Source organism: Pseudophryne corroboree, chromosome 10 (genome assembly GCF_028390025.1).
Source record: "Pseudophryne corroboree isolate aPseCor3 chromosome 10, aPseCor3.hap2, whole genome shotgun sequence".
Classification (NCBI taxonomy): Eukaryota; Metazoa; Chordata; class Amphibia; order Anura; family Myobatrachidae; genus Pseudophryne; species Pseudophryne corroboree.
This window is the reverse complement of record NC_086453.1, coordinates 73,468,831-73,491,303: the sequence shown is the minus strand read 5'-3', so window position 1 is coordinate 73,491,303 and position 22,473 is coordinate 73,468,831. Positions and strand designations below refer to the sequence as shown.

General features: G+C 47.5%; 1 protein-coding gene across 1 annotated transcript in view; it reads right to left on the bottom strand.

Moving 5' to 3' along the window:
- The window catches only part of LOC134966043 (heat shock cognate 71 kDa protein-like), a 39,287-nt gene that overhangs the window by 5,784 nt on the left and 11,030 nt on the right, over window positions 1-22,473 (bottom strand). The window contains exons 2-6 of the mRNA XM_063942506.1: window positions 8,714-8,925; window positions 8,356-8,561; window positions 7,677-7,829; window positions 7,017-7,572; window positions 5,788-5,990 (exon numbers count right to left, since the gene is read on the bottom strand). Of these exons, the coding sequence (XP_063798576.1) occupies window positions 5,788-5,990; window positions 7,017-7,572; window positions 7,677-7,829; window positions 8,356-8,561; window positions 8,714-8,918 (1,323 nt within the window). The 5' untranslated portion in view covers window positions 8,919-8,925. The remainder of the gene's footprint in view (window positions 1-5,787; window positions 5,991-7,016; window positions 7,573-7,676; window positions 7,830-8,355; window positions 8,562-8,713; window positions 8,926-22,473) is intronic.

Sequence of the window (22,473 nt, the reverse complement as noted above, 5' to 3'; positions counted from 1 at the left end):
GTGTCTATTCGCAATTTTGCTAATCTTTCGTTCGCAATTTTGATAAGCTAAGATTCACTCCCAGTAGACGACGGCTTAGCGTGTGCAAAGCTGTTAAAAGCAGCTTGCCAGCGAACAACTCGGAATGAGGGCCCATGTTGTAACTTCACAAGTCCATTTGTCCTTAAACCCACAGCAATGTTAGCCAAATCTGGTATTTGTGAGATACAGTATGTCTTACTTCTGCAGTTTTATTTCATTAAATAACATGTATACTGTACATGCTGACTGATTGTATTTTTTTTGTTCACCTATCCTATTTTTGACCTAGTGCAGTACTCCCTTTGGTATTGAGAGGTCACTGTTGCAATTGCCATCTGTATAAATAAAGAAAACAGCTGATGGCTAAAGTTCTCCGTATTCAACAGTGGCAACAATGAAATTTCTAATTTCTATTAAATTTGTCCATAACCTTTTTGTGGTGCTGCACATGGCAAGAGTACCTTCATTTTTATCAGTGCGACTAGCATATAATCAAAGGTTTTTCATAAGTACTTACGTATATAATAGTCAGCTATCAAATTATCTTCCAATGCGTATACATATTTCAATGCTCTATAAGGGATCCAGTCAGGATTAGGGCGTTTGGGATCCTGACACTTGGAATCCCAACACTGCTCGGAATACCGATGCTGGGATCCTGACATGAATCAAAATGCCGGTGCCAGAAATACAAATGCCAGGATCCTGAACAAAGGATTGCCAGGACTCCAGATTGGAAAAACCGCGGCTATAGAAGTAAGGTAATGTAGTTTTAACTCATGTCAAGTATTGAAGTATCATCAAATTAAACTTTTATATGTTGTGGGTAGTTTAAAGAGGTCTGTGGATCACTGAACACATTCTCTGACTTACATCATAAGTAAAACATATTGGGCCTAATTCAGACCTGATCTTAGCAGCAACTTTGTTAGCAGATGGACAAAACCTGGGCCCTCATTCCGAGTCGTTCGCTCGCAAGGCGATTTTAGCAGTATTGCACACGCTAAGCCGCCGCCTACTGGGAGTGAATCTTAGCATAGTAAAATTGCGAACGATGTATTCGCAATATTGCGATTACAAACTTCTTAGCAGTTTCAGAGTAGCTTCAGACTTACTCGGCATCTGCGATAAGTTCAGTGCTTGTCGTTCCTGGTTTGACGTCACAAACACACCCAGCGTTCGTCCAGACACTCCCCTGTTTCTCCAGCCACTCCCGCGTTTTTCCCAGAAACGGTAGCGGTTTTTCCCACACGCCCTTAAAACGGCCTGTTTCCGCCCAGTAACACCCATTTCCTGTCAATCACACTACGATCGCCGGAGCGAAGAAAAAGCCGTGAGTAAAAATACTTTCTTCATAGCAAAATTACTTGGCGCAGTCGCAGTGCGGATATTGCGCATGCGCACTAAGCGGAAATTCACTGCGATGCGAAGAAATTTGCCGAGCGAACGACTCGGAATGAGGGCCCATGTGCACTGCAGGTGTGGCAGATGTAACATGTGCAGTGAGAGTTAGATTTGGGTGGGGTGTGTTAAATCTAAAATCTAAATTGCAGTGTAAAAATAAAGCAGCCAATATATACCCTGCACAGAAACAATATAACCCACCCAAATCTAACTCTCTCTGTACATGTTAATTTGCCTCCCTGCCAGTGTCGGCCTGGGGCATGTAGGGCCTACCTGGGGAATGCAGTGGTAGGGGCCTTTGTTAGGGGTGTGGCCAGTCTGCAGAGGGGGTGTGGCCTGCCACCTTATTGGTTTGACTATCCATTAGAGAGTGCAAGGATTGGGCCCCTTCATACATATATACAGTAAATTCAGCTGCTGCATGCATGATAATGTACCACATTAATAACAGATTAATAACAGCAATGCACTGTAGAGAATACACCATAGTCCAGTATAAGGTAACATATGTATAATGTATAATTCAAGTGCACAGTCTGGAACCGGATCCTTAGAGCAGGAGGTGGGCCCCCAGGCAGTGGGGCCTGCCGATGGTTTCCCCTGTACCCCTGTGGGCCAGTCCAAGCCTGCCCCCTGCAGTGCAAATGGTTTTGCCCATCTGCTAACAACATTGCTGCTACGATCAGGTCTCAATTAGGCCCATAGTGAAATCTAATTTATATTAAAAAAAAAAACTATTCTCTCATCTGTACTAATTGCCACATCACAGTTAGTGGTGAAGTAAGGGAATACCTAATCGTAGAAAATTAAAGTTGATCTTCATCTTCATAGAAAACTACAATACAATTGGATGTCTTTCTTTCAATCACATTGGAACAAACACGTTAATTGTTGAGCTTTGGATACAGCTGTAATTTATACAACAGATCTGTTGTTGTTTTTGTTGGTTACAGAAATAGATTTCCCTGAGGGTAGAGTCCCCCTTTAAAAACTTGGCTTTAAATTGGGTTGTGTATTTAACGATACACAACCAATGAAGAAATTATATTAGGGAAAATTGAAATTGTTAAATTAAGAAGCCAAATTTCCTGTATTTAGTTATACTGCTTTCAAATATGAGGTTGTTTATCTTGGTGGTTACAACCTACTGTAAAAGCACTCTGATCTACTGCTTAGCGATATATAGTATAAGGGGGAAGAGGGGGGGGGACACATTTGAGCAAGGTGGGCAGTTTAAACCATATTTGAGCCATTAAATCTTGTTTGAGCCTAACTGGCTAGACAGGGTCGGACTGGCCCACAGAGGTACCAGGGAAACCACCGGTAGGCCCCACTGACTGAGGACCCAATCGTTCCTCTAGGGATCAGGTTCCAGACTGTGCACTTGTATTGTACATGGTAGATATGTTGCATTATACTGCACTAAACTATTGTGTATTTCAAGCCTCAGTGGAGTCTGGCCACACCCCCATGATAGGATGGCCACACCCCTAAGTATGGGCCCCTATCACTGCTTTCCCCCGGTGGGCCCATCATGCCCCAGTCTGACACTGTGGCTAGATTACACCTTGGGGGTAATTCTGAGTTGATCGCAGCAGCAAGTTTGTTAGCAATTGGGCAAAACCATGTGCACTGCAGGGAAGGGGGGGGGGGGGGCAGATATAACATGTGCAGAGAGAGTTAGATTTGGGTGTGGTGTGTTCAATCTGCAATCTAATTTGCAGTGTAAAAATAAATCAAGCAGTATTTACCCTGCACAGAAATAAAATAACCCACCCAAATCTAACTCTTTCTGCACATGTTATATCTGCCTCCATGTGCAGTGCAGGAGTGGCAGATGTAACATGTGCAGAGAGAGTTAGATTAGTAGCTTACCGTTACCAATCGTAGTCCAAATGGATCGTAAACTATGAAAAAGTTTAAAAAATTAAATTTCAAAAAACCCAAACTCATGTCGACCTTTTGTCATGGTTGACCTAGAGTCCCTGTCGATATAAAACCATGTCGACCTACTTACTGTCGACCAATAGTGGTTGACCTATACAGTGTCGACCTAAGTATTGTCGACCTAGAGACCGGATACCATAAATGTCGGCTTGTATACTTGTCTGGAATGAAAGTGCAAATTACTACGTACAACAGTATTTGTGTATGTTTGTCATGCTAAGAAATGTGTAAGGAGCAAAAGAACACTTTGGGCCTTTCTCAATTCTCGTGTGCTTTGTTACCAAAGAACTTTGCTTGTTCCTATTTTGAACTTTCCTATTTTAATCTACGATAATTATAATCAATACATATACAATTAGTTTATGTAAGAGGTCTTGGCTGGAAGTTCAACCATAGGCGTGCGCAGGACATTTTATTAGGGGGTGCACGATTAGAAGGGCGTGTTTAGCACCACCTATTGGGCATGTCTAACACCACCTAATGGGCGTGTCTACCACCACTTATTAGCACTCAATGCAAACTAAATAATATAGAGAATTGATGCACAGATATATATATATATATATATATATATATATATATAGATAGATATAGATATGTATAGATATGGGTATATACAGATATATAAAATCTGTTTAATATATGTTCATATTTGTACATTTTATTACCATAGATTATATCCTAATCTCTCGAAAAATATATATTGATATTGAATTTGAACTTCTCCTCCTCCAAGAGGAAAGTTGTATTCTGTGGCGTTGGCACATGATGAGGAGAGAGAGAGCATGGGTGGGAGCATGAGCGGGCATGCACGCGGCATGACATCATCCCGACACATCCCACAGGTTAGAGGAACTGGGAGTAGGATTACGTCAGTGATGCTGCACCATAAAAATGATTGACAGCCATACTGAGCGGAGGGGGTGGCGGGCACAATGGGCGGAGGACAGAAATGAGCACACTCGGCGATCGCCGATACTGCAGCAGCAGCAGTTGTGTGTGAGGGGGTTTACAGACATTAGGGGGTGCCTGTGCGCACCAGGAACCGCCCCTGTGCACGCCTATGAGTTCAACAGATCAGGTCAATGTATATTCAGTTTTCCTTGTGTATGACAAAGGTGCAGACTTTGCTGAACATGTTCTTTAATTGCCAGTCTTGCATCTGTAACTCTGTGCTAATGCGGCTACAAAGCCCTTCCCTGGTACATCCGTATGCCTGAATGTGACAGGTCTGAGAAGCCTACTATCAGCATCTGTAAGCGCTGCATTACCGTCTGCTTGCACCATCCCTGCTACAGCCCTATGGCAGGTACAGTTTCTCCGTCTTAGTTTGACTTCCTATGTGAGTGGCTGTGAGTCTCTATACGCAACCGCTATCAGCGACACACATGTAACACTTACATAACACCTAACATCTCTATGTATCTCTTTAGCCACCCCCTCTTACCTCCCTGTCATCATCCAGGAATGCCCCTTACATTCCTGATAGTGTGCATCTAAATTTGTTCTGCGACTCAGTGCAAACATATGTGCGATGCAACTCGGATGCATGTGCAGATGAAAAACAACGCAGTTGCTAAAAATGTCTCAATAAATATCCTGGGTCTGATTTAGTTTTAGGAATATAGAAAGGTAAAAGATGCCTTATTGTAGTTTGGGAAAACCATATTGTGCTACAAGGAAGAGAAGCTATAGAGTTGTTAAGGGCACGATGGTGTTACCACCACACACTTGCTCCGTTTTTCTGCTCCTTGATAAACCAGCCAACATTTCTCTATGTACAGAACATTTATAATAGTACAGGGTGTGCAAAGCACATGGGTCCCTGGGCCCAGGAGGAGCCCCGCACTGCACTCCCTGCACCCAGATTATACTTACCTTGTGTGCCGGCAAGCAGGTCCCTCCTCCTCTGTGGTGCCATCTTCCCAGTAAAAGCAAAGGTTCTGGATCCATGGCGAAGTCTTTGCTCTCTTGTGAGCATGCCTCATATTCCTGAATATTGCTGAGAAGTCGGCTTCGCAGAGGAGTAGGGTCCTGCTTGCCAGCATGCAAGGTCAGGTAAGATGTGTGGCTGGGGTCCACTGCACACGGGCCCCCTCGGACAGTAATACATCCCTGGTGCTGAATCAACTTGTCTTTGCAAAATTTGCATCACACCATGGTTGGTTTAGCTACAAATTTACATCTGTTAGTTGGTTAAGATCCTAATTCCCAATAAAACCCAGCATATTTACATATTGACGTTCAATAGAAGATTTGTTCAAAACTAATTGGTGGCCCATTGGCTGTCAGTGGAATTCTTGTGGCACCCATAGTCTATAAGAGAATATCATGTTTTAAACACTTGGCATGTACAGTAGTTATAACACACAGATGGCTCTCAGTTGAAGCAACAGGTTCTTCTGCACTCATTACCTGGATGAGAACTCCTGGTTGGTTGTCAGAGTAGGTCGTGAAGGTCTGGGTCTGCTTGGTGGGTATAGTGGTGTTGCGTTTGATGAGCACAGTCATGACCCCGCCAGCCGTCTCAATACCAAGAGATAGAGGGGTCACGTCCAGCAACAGAAGATCTTGAACATTTTCAGATGTGTCACCGGACAGGATAGCGGCCTGCACAGCTGAAGAAAGAGTATAGGACAGGATGTCGGGTCAATGGAGCTTTCAGAAGCAATGATTTAGTGACAAAAGTCAATCTAAGCCTAAGTAGACACATAGCTTCCATAACATGTTCACAAAAATAATACAACCTAAATGTTCAAAATCATACAGTAAAGGAAATTTTTATTGTGCCCTTCATACAATCTCAACATCTGAAATGCTATCCTACTGTTAGCACCAAAGATTAATATGGTTCCGTGTGTGAAATTATTAACAGGAATGGGAACTCTAGCATTAAATTTAGGTAGGTCACGATCTTATGAAAGCAAATGTAAAATTTAGAATTGCGGTTCTAACAATATGAAGCATAAATTCTTGCCCTGCTGAAGCTGGTAGATCAAGAAATATATTCTTTTTGAGCTGAATAACAATTCTGTGTGCGCTTGATCAAGAATAACATGGGGGGGCTATGCAAGAGAGGGTCAGCTTGCTAATAATGTTTAAAGTAATTATTACTAGATGTAGACACCACAATGTGTCGCCCCATTTAAACTTGAACCATCATTGAAGTGTCTCCATCCATGTATGGCCTCATTCTATATGTGAGTTGTCAAGTGTTTGTGTATATGGCCACTTTAAATGATACACGTTAAACAGATACTAAGTGCTGTGCCCCTATAACAAAACATCTGTGCCTAAAGCATAAGCCACCTCTTCCACCAGGTACATATTTCCCCGTATAGTCTTATCAGTACTCTAGCATCTTTGAACATCTACTGTAAGGACATCCTAATACTTCAGTAAATATTACGAGTAGGAATTAGCTGCACATACTTATTATATCCCTATTAAAAAGAGTCAGGCTACATCTAAAAATACCATCACTTTACTGACTGTCAAAGTTTCTATGATGTAACCCCTATATAGCAATAATCTGACATTTACTATAAAATTGCAATCATAAAATGATCGTCAATTAGCAACCGAAGAACTGTCATGGGATTTATTGTAACAGGAAATACCTGAAAGTGCAAACACATTCTTACCAGCTCCGTAGGCCACAGCCTCATCTGGGTTAATACTTTTATTAAGTTCTCTTCCATTGAAGAAGTCCTGCAGAAGTTTTTGTATTTTTGGAATGCGTGTAGACCCTCCAACCAGGACAATATCATGAATCTGTGCTTTGTCCATTTTCGCGTCCCTCAGAGATTTCTCAACTGGTTCCAAAGTGCCACGGAAGAGGTCGGCATTGAGTTCCTCAAATCGGGCACGAGTGAGGGATGTGTAAAAGTCAATGCCCTCATAGAGGGAGTCTATCTCAATGCTGGCTTGGGTGCTAGAAGACAATGTGCGCTTGGCACGTTCGCAGGCTGTCCGCAGTCTGCGAATTGCACGCTTGTTCTCTGTAATATCTTTCTTGTGCTTGCGTTTGAATTCTCCTACAAAATGGTTAACCATACGGTTATCAAAGTCTTCTCCACCCAAGTGAGTGTCACCAGCTGTGGATTTGACCTCAAATATTCCATCTTCAATGGTAAGAATAGATACGTCAAAGGTGCCTCCACCCAGATCAAAAATCAGGACATTCCTCTCACTACCCACCTAGGTGTGACCACCACAAAGAGGAGTGAATGTTGGATTCAACCAATGTTTTAAGTATCCATATTCACATATGAAATATCATATTTTTTTTCTATTAATATTACCTTTTTGTCCAGGCCATAAGCTATGGCCGCTGCAGTCGGCTCATTGATGATACGCAGAACATTTAGTCCTGAAATGGTTCCAGCATCTTTAGTTGCCTGTCTCTGGGAATCATTGAAGTATGCTGGGACGGTAACCACGGCATTATTGATTATCTTGGAAGAAACAATGGGTTTTTAAAAATTTACACATTTCTTTGTGTGTTTCAGAGAAAAATAAAAATAAAATTGTAATTTGTGTTTTTTTATATAACATGATTATGATAATAAATGCTGTATATTATTGTGGTCATATATTCCAAAAATGGGTCATCTTTGACAGATACTTTTTAGGAAACTCTTGCAAGCTGCCACTTCTAGGAAGATTTGACCTCAAAATTTAAATTTTAAGGCAAGCCCAACAAAAATGGGGGAAACTGATGGTTGTGTCTAAAGACTGGCCAAGTGGGACTGTTCCATCTAAAGATGCTCAAAGTGGACATCCCTGTCCTTGTACATTCAGACACACACTTGTACACCAGGGGAAGGGCTTTATCACCATTAGCATTAAAGTCACAGATGTGCTAGAGCAAAAGAAGGTAAAGAGGTCACAGCAGCATACAATACATAATCAGTTCCTCTGTGGGCTTTTGCCTTTCAAAATCTCTTCTCCCTCTGATGACAAAGGTCACATAAATCTCACCTTTCCGAGGTAGGCTTCTGAGATCTCTTTCATTTTGGTGAGGACCATTGATGATATTTCTTCAGGATAGAATGACTTACACTCCCCTTTGTATTCAACCTGAACCTTGGGTCTTCCCCCGTCATTTATAACTGTAAAAGGCCAATGCTTCATGTCGGACTGCACAACTGTATCATCGAAGCGGCGACCAATCAGTCGCTTTGCGTCTGCAATAACAAGCACAGTTTCAATTGATGGCATTTTAACTTGTGATATTCAACATAAAATGTAAGCAAAGTAAGTATGACAATAATGAGTAACGTTCTGATTGCTGTCACTTTATTCCCACTTGATGGAATCCCACATTACTCATACTCACCAAACACAGTGTTCGTTGGGTTCATAGCCACTTGGTTCTTTGCCGCATCCCCAATGAGTCTCTCACTGTCCGTGAAAGCCACATAACTGGGGGTGGTCCGATTACCCTGGTCATTAGCAATGATCTCTACTTTTCCATGCTGAAAAACACCCACACATGAGTAGGTGGTGCCCAGGTCAATGCCAATTGCCGGCCCCTTAGACATCTTGCCTCTGTGAAGTCAAAAGAAAACCGTAACAAATTGAAAATTATTCAATGGGCCATTTTTGCTACATTTCTAATTACATATACAAGACCCAAACTGGCAATCTGTCAACTATGGCTTTCACCAGAGAGACTTGCATGGAGGTATGGACGAGACTACTAGCACCCTGGTCTGGGCTACCAGACTTTTGTTACCATGGTAAGCCTCATGGCCCTACTTTGAATAAAATAGGTCTATGCTTCAACCATTGGGTGTTGTACACATGGACCCTGGTACTACAACTTGGCATGCAGTAAAGCCTATAAATGTGTCCTTAGTAAGGACTGTTTTTGGCTTGACATACAAGCAGAGTAGACAATAGTCTATGTAGTAACTTTACAGCTACAAACCCAATAAAGTTTGATGCATATGTTGTTAAGAAAATGACAAGAGCTCATTGGTTGGTACTTTATCTTTATCCAATTTCTCTCTCTCCAAGCTTTGCTACACATGTGCTAAAGGGTTCCATAATGCTTGGCCACCACAGCTGACTATTGTTGCGATGTTATTATCACGAGCCGAAGACACCACTGGAGAAATCCATGCTCAGCCTTTTAATAGATCCTAGAGAAGTGGTAATAAATAACCAATTTTTTTGACAAATCCACTGAAAAACTGCCTTTTGTTTTTACCACTTGCTACATGTACACATGATGACACAACTAGTATAATTGTTCATATTTGCCTTGTGAGATTAATGGCACTGATTATATCAAGTCATACCCGTCTCCTCTTTTTACATCTGCCCCAAGCATGAAAAGTATTCAAATTGTAAAAGTATTTTTATTAAAGAAATATTTATCTATTAAATTATATTAGAATCTTGGTTTCTTTTCCACGTAATTACAGTACAGCAAATTCCCTGAAAAGAGGAAACCAATTAATGATGAACTCATGCACGCACCTGAGGGGCAGGAAGGTGGTGAGAACATTGTAATCTGTAACTGCACTGAATTATCCTGATAGAATGATCACCAATATACAGTATTGTAGCTGGAGGTGGAGAGTAACACTTCTCAGTCTACCGCGTATCATCCTACACTGATAATGGGCCATACTCACCATTGCACTAACTCTTTTTTGCTGGGAAATTTTCTAAGCACTCAATGTTGACACTAGAATATTAATATGGTTCAAGATATCAACAGGCAACTCGTCAATATCCTCAGAATGTCGAAATGATCACAAAGTCGATATTTGATACGTCGCCAGAATACTGATGGTTAGGTTTATGCGCTGCAGTAAGGGGTAGGCTGCAGGGGAGGGGGCGTAGCTTTGGACACTAGGGGGAGGGTTAGGGTAAGGGGTAGGTATTAAGGCTAGGGGGCCAATAGTTAACAGAGTGCCGCTCGTCAGCCGTCTGCACCGGAACTCCATGTCACATGATCGCTGGAGACACGATTTTCCACCGGGAATAGGTAAATGACCATTTAGCCACCAGGGTCATTAGGTCGACATTCTAATATGTCGACATGTCATCCATTAAAACATGATGAATGCCAACATGGTAACTGCTAAGCATGTTGATGTTCTCATGTCGACCAGAGGGAAGTAGATCTTATAAAAGTCAGTCCACTATACCACACCCATAGGAGTAATAATATTTTATTTTATTTATTTATGACAGCGTAACTCTTATTTCATAACGGGGCCACCATTTCTAGTGCTCACTTGTGGTGCTACAAGTACCAGCATGCACTTTCACTTGCAAAACTGCTCTTTCATAAATCTCCTCCATAATGTTTAGTACATAGCAGGCGTGCGCAGGGGAGGTGCCTGGTACGCACAGGCACCCCCTAATGTCAGGCACCCCGATCTCACATGCCTGATGCAGCGATCGCCGAGCAGGCTGATTACTGTCCCCTCTGCGCTGCACCCTCTGAGGACTGCATTACTGACCGGACATCTGGGTTAATTAAGGGTGCCACTGCCACGGGCTTTCAAACTCTCGGCTCCACCTCCATGTACAAAAACAGCATTATGTGACGTGACGTGATGACGTCATGCTGCTCACATGCCCACCCATCACACACCCACCTCTCTCCTTCTATTCTATGCCAACGCTAGCCACTGATGAGGAGCAGCATGTAGCCAGAGTTCAATACTGGCAGGCGGTCGACAGCAGCATTGACATGTCACTCGTTTTTCCAGCAGCAGCGACTGTTAGTGTCAGTGAGTTACTGCAGCTTGCAGGGGAAAGAGAGGTGGAGCCAGACCAGGCTGAGGAAGAGCACTGTAATTGCAGTGAGTGCCATCAGGGGTGTTTATTTGGTGCACACCCACTGGCGTATCTCTAATGGGTGCAGTGTGTGCGGTGCACACGGACCCCTGGGTCCAGAGGGGGCCCACACCGCACATACTGCACCCATTGCTCCTATACTTACCTTTCCGGCATCCATCGCTGACCGTGTGTGGGCCCCCTCCTCTCCCGTAGCCATCACCGCCACAGCCAGCGCACTGAGCGCTAGAGTCTCTGGCACAGTGCCAGAGTCTACAGCGCATGCGCAGGACTCCGGAAAAATGGCGCATCGGCAATTTTTTGGAGTCCTGCGCATGAGCTGTAGACTCTGGCACTGTTCCAGAGTCTCAGTGCTGAGAGCACTAGCAGCTGCGGTAACGGCTACAGGAGAGGAGGGGCCCACACATGGAGTCTGCGCACGGGTCCCCTCCTCTCTAGAAACGCCGCTGTGCACACCACAACATCTGACAATGCATCTGCATTATTAGGATTAGTACAAGGGTGGATATTTTATATTGCGTTGAACGTCAATAGATGGTGCTAGATACACCAAAAGGCGATGCTAGACACACCCCTCCGACAGTGCACCCCCTAATAAAATGTGCTGCACACGCCTATGAGCATGCATATACCAAATATATAGTATTGCTGAGCATGTTTATTAGAGATGTGTAGAATGGTTCTCCAGAAATCTGATTCCACCCAAATTTTGTGTATCCGATTCGAACCAAACCTAGACCAGATCGCCCGAGGAGATTCGATCTAAACAGAGGGGGTATTTCAGACCTGATCACTGCTGTGCATTTTCGCACAGCGGGCGATCAGGTCTGAACTGCGCATGCATATCGCAGGGATGCAAAAAACGCACCCTAGCGATCATGTTTGAATTACCCCCTGAGTCCCCATTTGGATCTTCCTGCAGTTTGGAATTTGGATTTTAAAACAGAATTTCGGGTTTTGGACTGCAAAATTTACATGCTTTTTTTTTAGCTGTTTTTTCGATTTTTATCAATGATTATCAATTTTTTTTGTTTATTTTTAACCAAACCAAAACACTTGAGGGTACATTTGCCAAAACCAAAGCATGATAATGAATTAGATCCAAAACCCCGGGCGCCAAGCACATCGCTAATGTTTCTGCACAGAATAAATATTCTGGGGAACGGCAAAGTTGGAAGTCCCCTTTTAGTATCGCTGTGCTTGCCCCTGGGCTGGTTGGTGAACAATAATTGTTACTGTGCTTCCCTGAATCAGCCGTTCCTGCCATATTAGGAGTTTTTTTTTAGAACTGTTAATGTTGCTCATAGCAACCAATCAGTTCTACTTAACATTTATCTAGCTGCTTCTAGAAGATACAGTAATAGGTAGAATCTGATTGGTTGCTAAAGGCAACATCACCAGTTCTAAAAAAAAACCTCCCACCTTAGTAAATTTACCCTAGTGTCTCAGCGGACGCATTCTACCAATGGAAAAGGGGTTACTGTTGCAGAGAATTGTGAGTCTATGACACCACAAGAAGCAGCTGACCACTTTTTATGGGGTTGGCTCTACAGGGGGCAGGGCAATGGTGTAGGTGGGCAGTGTGGGGACGTGGAGCCATGATCATTCCCCGCAATACAATGCCAAGATTAGCGGCATTGTAAAGCAGAGGGCGGGGCTATGGTGACATGATTCAGCACGAATTGCATCATCACCACACCCACTTTTGCTCTACAATCGAGCGGATGAACGGGAGGGGAGGGAGTGGGGTGTGTGCGGGCGGATGACCAGCTCTGGGAAACTTGCCTTCTTTTCCAGGTGGCCGGGAGTGCCACTCGAATTTTGGGAGCCTCCCGGCCATTCCAGATGAGTAGGCAAGTATGATTTGCACATTTTGCAGTTGTGCCCCTTTCATTGCAGCATGGTTTGTCCGGGTGCATAGAGTTACTTCCTCTTTTTTGCTTTACTATGTTATTGGTGGATTTGAATAAACTTAGAGCAGCTTTTTCACTCATTCTTCCAAACTGGGGTCCACTGAGCTTGAGATATGCATTAATGCACTTCCAGATCCACAGCACGTGTCTCAGTGTCACAGCAGTACTACAGCAACGTGATGCAAACAAGCTGTTCCCTTTCTTATATTTTGAAAACGTTTGTACTGTTCGCAGGCACCAGCTGCCGGCAGATCTGGCCTGAAGTGTCGGTTCTGACTGACTATGGCAAACAGACAGAGAGCTGGGACGTTCTAGAATGAACGATACCCTGGCTGCTGTTCAAGAGGCCGGGCTGGGAGTCCTGCCCATCTGACAGTGAGGGAGAGAAGCACAGGCTTATTCCCCATAACAGTAAGGATGGAGAGGGTGACCTTCTGGTGCCCCGCCGGCTTGCTCTAATCAAATAACTGGAGACGAGACTTGTAATTTTGTGCAAAGAATAAATGGTCACAGCTTTATTTCCACCTAATACCAAAAACACACCATTGCAGGGTAAAAAGGAGAGGAAGCGGTGCACGGCTCTCCCGCTGTTTAGAGAAACGCCTGGGGCGTGCCTTACCGGCAACGGCCACGCCCCCTCCCCACCTGAGGCGTACCCGGCCCGCCCTTGCGGGCCGACGGACCACGCCCCCTGCGCTGGGGGACCAGCTACCATGCGCATAACACCCTACCACGGCGCGCAACCCGTATGGCCCCTGCCGCATTTAGCTGGAACCAGGCGTACGGCCTACTAATTGGTGACTTATGCGAGGCATTCTGACAATCCCCCCTTACCATGCCTTGTGCACCGCTCCTTCCCCGCAACCCGCTGTGACAAGAAAATACAAACGATTTACACCAAACCATGTTTATTGCGATAAAACAAAACACCGTAATAACTTTTCACAACGTGTCATTTGTAAGCAAGTGATGAAAAAAAATAAAAAAAACTGCCTAAGTCCTGCGCTCCCTTGGCCCATACCCCTGTCCTAGCTACTACCAACCCTGTTCCTTGCCAACTCAGGGCGGGTGGGTGGGCTTCCTTTCCTGTGTGGGGAAAATGGAGCTATTAACTCCCTCCCCCCCGGCTGCTGCTTTATCTGCCTCTCCCTCCTCCCCCCCCCCCCCCCCCGCCTCTGGGCCGCACCTTTTACTGGCCCAGGGCTCCCTGCAGGTGATGCAAAGGGGAGGGGGTCCTGCCTCCCTGCAGCCAACCCCCCCCTCCCCCGGCGTTCACGCCTTCGGGCCGCCCGGCACCCCTCCTCCTTATCCTGCTGCGGCGCCTTTGCTGCCCCCTTCGCCCCTGTAAGGATGGAGAGGGTGACCTTCTGGTGCCCCGCCGGCTTGCTCTAATCAAATAACTGGAGACGAGACTTGTAATTTTGTGCAAAGAATAAATGGTCACAGCTTTATTTCCACCTAATACCAAAAACACACCATTGCAGGGTAAAAAGGAGAGGAAGCGGTGCACGGCTCTCCCGCTGTTTAGAGAAACGCCTGGGGCGTGCCTTACCGGCAACGGCCACGCCCCCTCCCCGCCTGAGGCGTACCCGGCCCGCCCTTGCAGGCCGACGGACCACGCCCCCTGCGCTGGGGGGACCAGCTACCATGCGCATAACACCCTACCACGGCGCGCAACCCGTATGGCCCCTGCCGCATTTAGCTGGAACCAGGCGTACGGCCTACTAATTGGTGACTTATGCGAGGCATTCTGACAATCCCCCCTTACCATGCCTTGTGCACCGCTCCTTCCCCGCCACACGAGGTCCCAGCGACCTGCGGACCGAAGCCCCACCCTGCGCTACCACCGCAAACCCTCCAACGCATCCTGCAACGCATTGTTGAAGATATCAAGGCCTATGTCCGACAGGTGCACCCCATCGTGCCTGTAAAAACCCTCACACCTCCCTGCAAGGTCATTGTGGTGTATAACGCTTCCCCCGTTGGCTGTGACCACTTTACCGATGGCCGCATTGACTTTCTTCCTAGCTCTGTCTATTCCGTGCCCTGACCTAGCCCCCCTCCAGGCTAGTCGCGGGATAATTTTTGACCAGACTATGCGCACGTTGCTCCACCGCCCTTTTATCCAGGCAATGTCCTCCCTGGCCTGCCTGATCAGGTCTAGCGACTTTGTTTTCCCGATATCGTTTCCCCCAAGGTGCAACACCAACACGTCGGGCTTTCCCAATGCCCGCTCGGCTTTGAGCCAGGCCTCCCTGGCCTGCTCCCATACCATGCCCCTGTTGCCCAGCCAAAAAACTGCTGCCTCTTCTCGCCTCATCCCCAGCTGGCGCCCGTATGGTCTTTTTGCGGCCCGTGCCGCTGCCCAGAATATGTATGAATGGCCGAAGATCCAACACCGCTGACCTCCAAAAAATTTTGTACCGCCTCGATTGGTCAGACTGTTGTGTCCTGGTGCCTGCCCAACTGGACCCATCTTCCCTTCCCTATCTGGTCCGTTTTTGACTTGTGAATTTTGCACAAGACCGCGCCCTGCGAGGCCGCTACGTTTTTTACCAACAGGCCTGTTCCTGTGGCCGTTTTTGACTGCGCTACCAGCTCCCCGACCCTAAATGCTCCGCTAAACGCCATGATAAACGCTGCTTTAAACAGTGTTTCCTCGTACTCTCCGCTACATACTTTCGCCACTATGTGAATAATGCTCTTAAGCCTCTCTATGGTTACTGGCTCCCGGGAGTCCGGTCTCCGTATCTCCGCTCTGGCCCATCCCTTCATCACTGTGCGCACTACGAATGCCTTAGTTAGGTCCTCTTTCCCTAGCAACTTTGAAAAGAAAGATACCCCTGCCAGCCTGGTGTTTGCCACTGCCCTTGATGCTCCCTCCTCCCTACTCTTGCCTAAGAATTCCAACAATTGTTGCAGGGGCGCCTGGCCCTCTGAGCTTACGTTCCCCTGGAACTGCTGCCATTTCTCCCATGCTGCCACGTACGCTTTCCAGGTCTTGGGCGCCAGGGACCTTTCCACCAGCTCGTTCAAACAGGCTCGGCTATCTGCCAAAGATGAGAAGGGCATGTTAAACCTTGGCCCCGCGCGAACGGCGCTGCCGCCCTAAACACCTCCCATTTCTGACGTGACAGCGCGTCCGCGATAACGTTCTCGACTCCTGGCACATGCTTTGCCCTGAATGTGATGTTGTGCCTCAAGCATGCCGCTACCAACCACCTCAGCAACCTAATCACCGGTGCGGACGAGGCAGATTGGCTGTTTATGGCCTGTACCACACCCATATTGTCGCACCAAAACTGTATGAACTTATTCTCTAGCCTGCGGCCCCAAACCTCTACGGCTACCACTATAGGAAACAACTCCAAAGCTGCCAAGTTCTTAGTCAAACCGCTGTCCTTCCACCTTTGCGGCCATTCTTCTGCGCACCACTCTCCCTGCAAGTACGCTCCGAAGCCTATGGCTCCTGCTGCGTCTGTGAACAGCTGCAGTGCATGGTTTGGCGATATCTTGCTCGGCCACATGCGTATCCCGTTAAACTGTTTCAAGAAATCCTGCCATACTAACAAATCTTCCTTCAATTCCCCGCTGATGCGGATGAAGTGATGTTTCTTCCTCACTCCCGCTGTTGCCCTTTCCATACGTCGCTTGAAAATCCGCCCCATAGGGATTACGCGACAAGCAAAATTCAGCGACCCTAGCAATGACTGCAACTGGCCCAAGGTAACTGACTTCGCTTGGGCGCATGCACTGATTTCTCGCTCCAACTTTTCGATTTTTTCTGTTGGCAACCGGCACTCCATCTTCTCTGTGTCGATCTCTATACCTAGGTAAGAGATAACCTGTTTTGGGCCCTCAGTTTTCTCCCCCGCAATGGGGACTCCGAACTCGTTCAGCATCTTTGTGAGCTCTTGCAGCAACTGCGCGCACTGCCCAGACTGAGCTGGGCCTGCCAGCAAGAAATCGTCCAGGTAGTGCACTACTGCCCTACAGCCTGTCCGTGCTTCCAAGCACCAGTGCAAGAAGGAGCTGAAAATTTCGAATAACGCGCAAGATATTGCGCATCCCATAGGCAAACATTTGTCCACGAAATATTGGCCCTCAAACTGGAAACCCATAAGGTAAAAACTGTCCGGATGCAGGGGGAGTAGCCTGAACGCTGACTCGATGTCCAGCTTCGCCAACAAGGCCCCTTTCCCTTGCCTCCTAACCATTTTTATTGCATGGTCAAACGACTGATATTGCACCGAGCACTGTTCCATGTCCAGGGCATCATTAACCGATGCCCCCTCCGGGAAAGATAGGTGTTGAATAAGTCTGAACTTTCCCGGTGCTTTCTTGGGAACTAACCCCAGCGGTGACACTACCAAATTTTCAATTGGGGGGGCCGCGAATGGCCCGGCTATCCTGCCCAACTCCAATTCTTTTCCAATTTTCTGACGCGCCACCTGCGGCTGCTCCCTGATGGAATGAAGGTTCCTATTGCGGTCGCCCGGAAGGACTTCCCGTCTTACTGGGATCTTGAACCCTACTCTAAAACCCTCCTGCAACCGCTGGGCTTCTAAACGCTTGGGGTACCTGGCTAGCCATGCCTGCATACCCTCCCGCCTCACTGGGCTACTTGCCTTTGACAGGCACAAGCGCTCCGGATACCTTCTCCCCTCTCTCTCCCTGGCGGCCTTTTTTCCTAAAGCAGTCTTTTGCCGGGTGACTTCCGCTGCAGTGCGTGCATGCGTGCTTGAATTTGCAGAACGCCCGTGTGCACCGGGTGTCATTGAAGGCGTAGCATTTGAGCATATCTTGTCTATGCGTGCCAGGCCTCCCTGTCCCCTGCCTTTGCGCTGTCGCTTCTTTATCGCTAGCCCCTCTTGCCTGCGCCTTGAGCCACAGCTCGATATCCTTTGTCCCAAACTTGATGGGTTGCTGCCCTTGCGCTCTTAACCTAAAGGACTCGTCGTATCTGTGCCACGCAGTTCCCCCATAATCCTTGTACACTGAATAAACAAGATTGATGTATTTCATCATGTTCATTGCCATATTTGGGTAAGCTTCTATGTAGCAACCAGAGTATGCGAACATCCCGGTCATCCAATTGTCAATTGTCTTGTAGGATTCCCCTCGCCCTACTCCCTTCTCGCTGCCCCTCTCCTTGTCCCTGAGACCCTCCTCTGTAAGGGACCATATGTCGATGCAATCCCCCTTCACAATTTCCTTCCTGATTTCTTTAGGCAAATGCCCTGCCAATGCGCCTAGCTCGTGATCCAATGCGCCTCCCTGCTGTAAGAAAACTGGCTTAGCTGCTCCGGTCTGACCTAGCTTACTCCACGCTGTATCTGCCCCTGGGGCTGACAACTTCTTCTTCTTGTGATTGGCCCTGGCCAACCGCAGTTGCTCTTTCAATACCTTGCATGACTCGTCGTCGTCTGACTCGGACGCGCTGCTATTGCCCCGCTTGCCCGTCTGATTATCTGCGGCGCTGTTACCCTCCCATTGCGTGTTCGCTACATCGTTTAAGGTGGCCCCCCTGCCATTTGCGCTGTTTTGGTGCAACCCCTGCCTCTGCCCCTTTTCAGTACCACCCCTCACACTTTGTGTATTGCTATTAAACAACGGCATAACATTCACATTCTGCATATTAAACACATGGTTCATCTCACCGTTCCTGAGTGATGCTGTGGAGACGTCTTCTCTGGCCGGGCTGGTCACGGCACCGGCCTCCGCTGTATTCTTCTCCGCCGCTCTTGCAGCGGCAAGATGCTGCCCTGACGGGCCGCTGGGCATGGCGAGGACCGCACTGTCTCTGTAACTGCTGTAATTGTCTTGGATTCTCGCTTGTGGTTGTGATGTGAAATCTTGCGATTGTGATGCGAAATCTTGTGCTTGTGATGTAAAATTTTGCGCTTGTGATGTGAAATTTTGCGATTGTGATGTGAAATCTTGCGATGTGGCTCCTTGCTCCCGATTGCTTGCTTGCAGCGTTTCGTGGCCCCTGCTCTGTCCTGTGACTGGCGTTGGTGTCTGCTGGTACATTCTCCTGGGCGGGGATATAAACGCAGGGGAGCAGGCAAGCTGGTTTCGCAACCCTAGCGTAATGTCCCTGTCCTGTGCGCTCCCTGCGCCCTGTCCCCAGTTACCCCCTTGCCTAGGAGTGCCCTCTGGCTGCCTAGCCGGGCTATTATATTGCTGTGTCTCTGCCAGGAATACCCATCTCCCCCTCACTTCGGGTGACCCTGCCCCGCTAGCTGTGTCGTTGAGAATAACTCCCCCTTCCTGGCATGCTGCTCCTACGTTCCTAGCCTGTGTTGGGGTATTCTGCAACCGTTGTGCTGCAACGTTAATAGGGGTTCCCCTGGACTGTAGTAGGCCATAGCCGCTCTGCCCCTCCCCCCTTGGGCCTAAAATGGCTGCCCCATTCCCCCTTTCTCCTATGCCTTCTTGCCCCGGCTGGTACTCACCCCCCTCTTGCCCTTGCTCCTTTCGCAGGGCTGCTGGTCGCTGCTGCCTTCCGGATCTAGCAGTTGCTTTTCCTACTTTCTTTCTTTTTTCCCCTGGTTGTTTCTTCTTATGTGTCCTCCGGCCACCAGATGGCGCCACAGCACCATTTTCACTGCTCCTGTGCTGCCTTTCTGAAGAGGAACGAACGGATGGGCCCTGCAGCTGCTGGCCAGAAATGCTGACCTCCCGGCCTCTGTATCGTGCTGGAAGCTCCCTTCTCCTCTCTGGCCGCTCTGCCAAGCGCTGCCCGACCCTTGCTCCCTGCTGTGATGGTGACCTGCCACCGGTCACTGTGGAAGCCATGCCTGGATCCCTGGAATTGCAGCAGCCACCGGACAGACACAGGTACTTCCTTTCCTGTGTGGGGAAAATGGAGCTATTAACTCCCTCCCCCCCGGCTGCTGCTTTATCTGCCTCTCCCTCCTCCCCCCCCCCCGCCTCTGGGCCTCACCTTTTACTGGCCCAGGGCTCCCTGCAGGTGATGCAAAGGGGAGGGGGTCCTGCCTCCCTGCAGCCAACCCCCCCTCCCCCGGCGTTCACGCCTTCGGGCCGCCCGGCACCCCTCCTCCTTATCCTGCTGCGGCGCCATTGCTGCCCCCTTCGCCCCTGTTTTCACTGCTGCAACAGGATGCATGCAGCAACCCAGCAGAGAGAGAGACAGTGACAGCTAGGGGATGGCAGCCATAATACAGGACAGAGACACTCTGCAAATACGACTAATAGGAAGCTGTCACCAAAAACAGTTTACACTCAATTACAGGGATGGTCGAATACAAATGCTTAAAGTTTTCAGAGAACACGTCTTCCTTCTGCAGATCTATATTTATATGTGTTTGCGCAGGATGATTAGTAGCAAAAATAAGGAACTAAATAACTTGTAAACAGTTCTGTCAAATTGACAGCAATAGCACCAGTGCCACCAGCTGGACACTTCCCTGTATTGTACTTTTTGAGGCGTATGTCTAAAATATTAGTCCAAGATTAAATTCACAGTATATGTACAGTATTTGTAAAAGTATTAACCTCACAAACCTATGTCTATTTGGACAAACTCACAATGGAACCAAGTTTAGCTATTGTAGACTCTCATGGATTTCAGTTCACCAAGCACAGTGTTTTCAACACACACACACACACACACCATGTCACAGCCCCTCCCACATCCCAGTCCCCCCACACCCCACCCACACTTTTTCCTTCCGATACAGACAAAACTACAGCAAAACTCATCAATTCTGCATGTTTTCAAATATGTCAGAATTTGCTCCCATCTTTTTTACTTATTTTACTATTTGCCTTAAACTCAACCCTTTATCTTATGTCCTCCCCCCGTGACAGGGCTGCAGGGAGTAGTAGTGGAAGGGGGGGGGGGGGCACTGTGTACACCAGCTAGTGTCGGGCTGGCTTTGGACTGGAGCCTGCTGCTTGATGGTGAGGGGGTTATTTTTATAAAAAGGGTCGTGGTCACATATCCGTGATTAAGCCACGCCCCCGACTGTGCCAAGTCTTCTGTGATCTGACTGCTGCTTTGCCTACTTTACTGACACTGTCTCCTGCAGTGTGAGCTGGCACCTCCAGCCTGGAGGTAACTACTTTGGTAGTGTGTGTCAGTGTGTGTGTGCCTCAGTGTGTCTGTGTGTCTCAGTAAAAGTCCAAATGCCTTAGTGTGAGTGTCAGTGTGCGTGTCTCAGTATGAGTGTGTGCGCCTCAGTGTGAGTGTCAGTGTATGTGTCTCAGTATGAGTGTGTGCCTCAGTGTGAGTGTCAGTGTGCGTGTCTCAGTATGAGTGTGTGTGCCTCAGTGTGAGTGTCAGTGTGCGTGTCTCAGTATGAGTGTGTGCGCCTCAGTGTGAGTGTCAGTGTGCGTGTCTCAGTATGAGTGTGTGTCTCAGTATGAGTGTGTGCGCCTCAGTTTGAGTGTCAGTGTGCGTGTCTCAGTATGAGTGTGTGTGCCTCAGTGTGAGTGTCAGTGTGCGTGTTTCAGTATGAGTGTGTGTGCCTCAGTGTGAGTGTCAGTGTGCGTGTCTCAGTATGAGTGTGTGCGCCTCAGTGTGAGTGTCAGTGTGCGTGTCTCAGTATGAGTGTGTGTGCCTCATTGTGAGTGTCAGTGTGCGTGTCTCAGTATGAGTGTGTGTGCCTCATTGTAAGTGTCAGTGTGCGTGTCTCAGTATGAGTGTGTGCGCCTCAGTGTGAGTGTCAGTGTGCGTGTCTCAGTATGAGTGTGTGTCTCAGTATGAGTGTGTGCGCCTCAGTGTGAGTGTCAGTGTGCATGTCTCAATATGAGTGTGTGTCTCAGTATGTGTGTGTGCCTCAGTGTGAGTGACAGTGTGCATGTCTCAGTATGAGTGTCTGTGCATCAGTGTGAGTGACAGTGTGCGTGTCTCAGTATGAGTGTGTGCACCTCAGTGTGAGTGTCAGTGTGCGTGTCTCAGTATGATTGTCAGTGTGCGTGTCTCAGTATGAGTGTCTGTGCCTCAGTGTGAGTGACAGTGTGCATGTCTCAGTATGAGTGTGTGCGCCTCAGTGTGAGTGTCAGTGTGCGTGTCTCAGTATGAGTGTCAGTGTGCGTGTCTCAGTATGAGTGTGTGCACCTCAGTGTGAGTGTCAGTGTGTGTGCCTCAGTGTGAGTGACAGTGTGCATGTCTCAGTATGAGTGTCTGTGCCTCAGTGTGAGTGACAGTGTGCGTGTCTCAGTATGAGTGTGTGCGCCTCAGTGTGAGTGTCAGTGTGCGTGTCTCAGTATGAGTGTGTGCACCTCAGTGTGAGTGTCAGTGTGCGTGTCTCAGTATGAGTGTCAGTGTGCGCATCTCAGTATGAGTGTGCGCGCCTCAGTGTGAGTGTCAGTGTGCGTGTCTCAGTATGAGTGT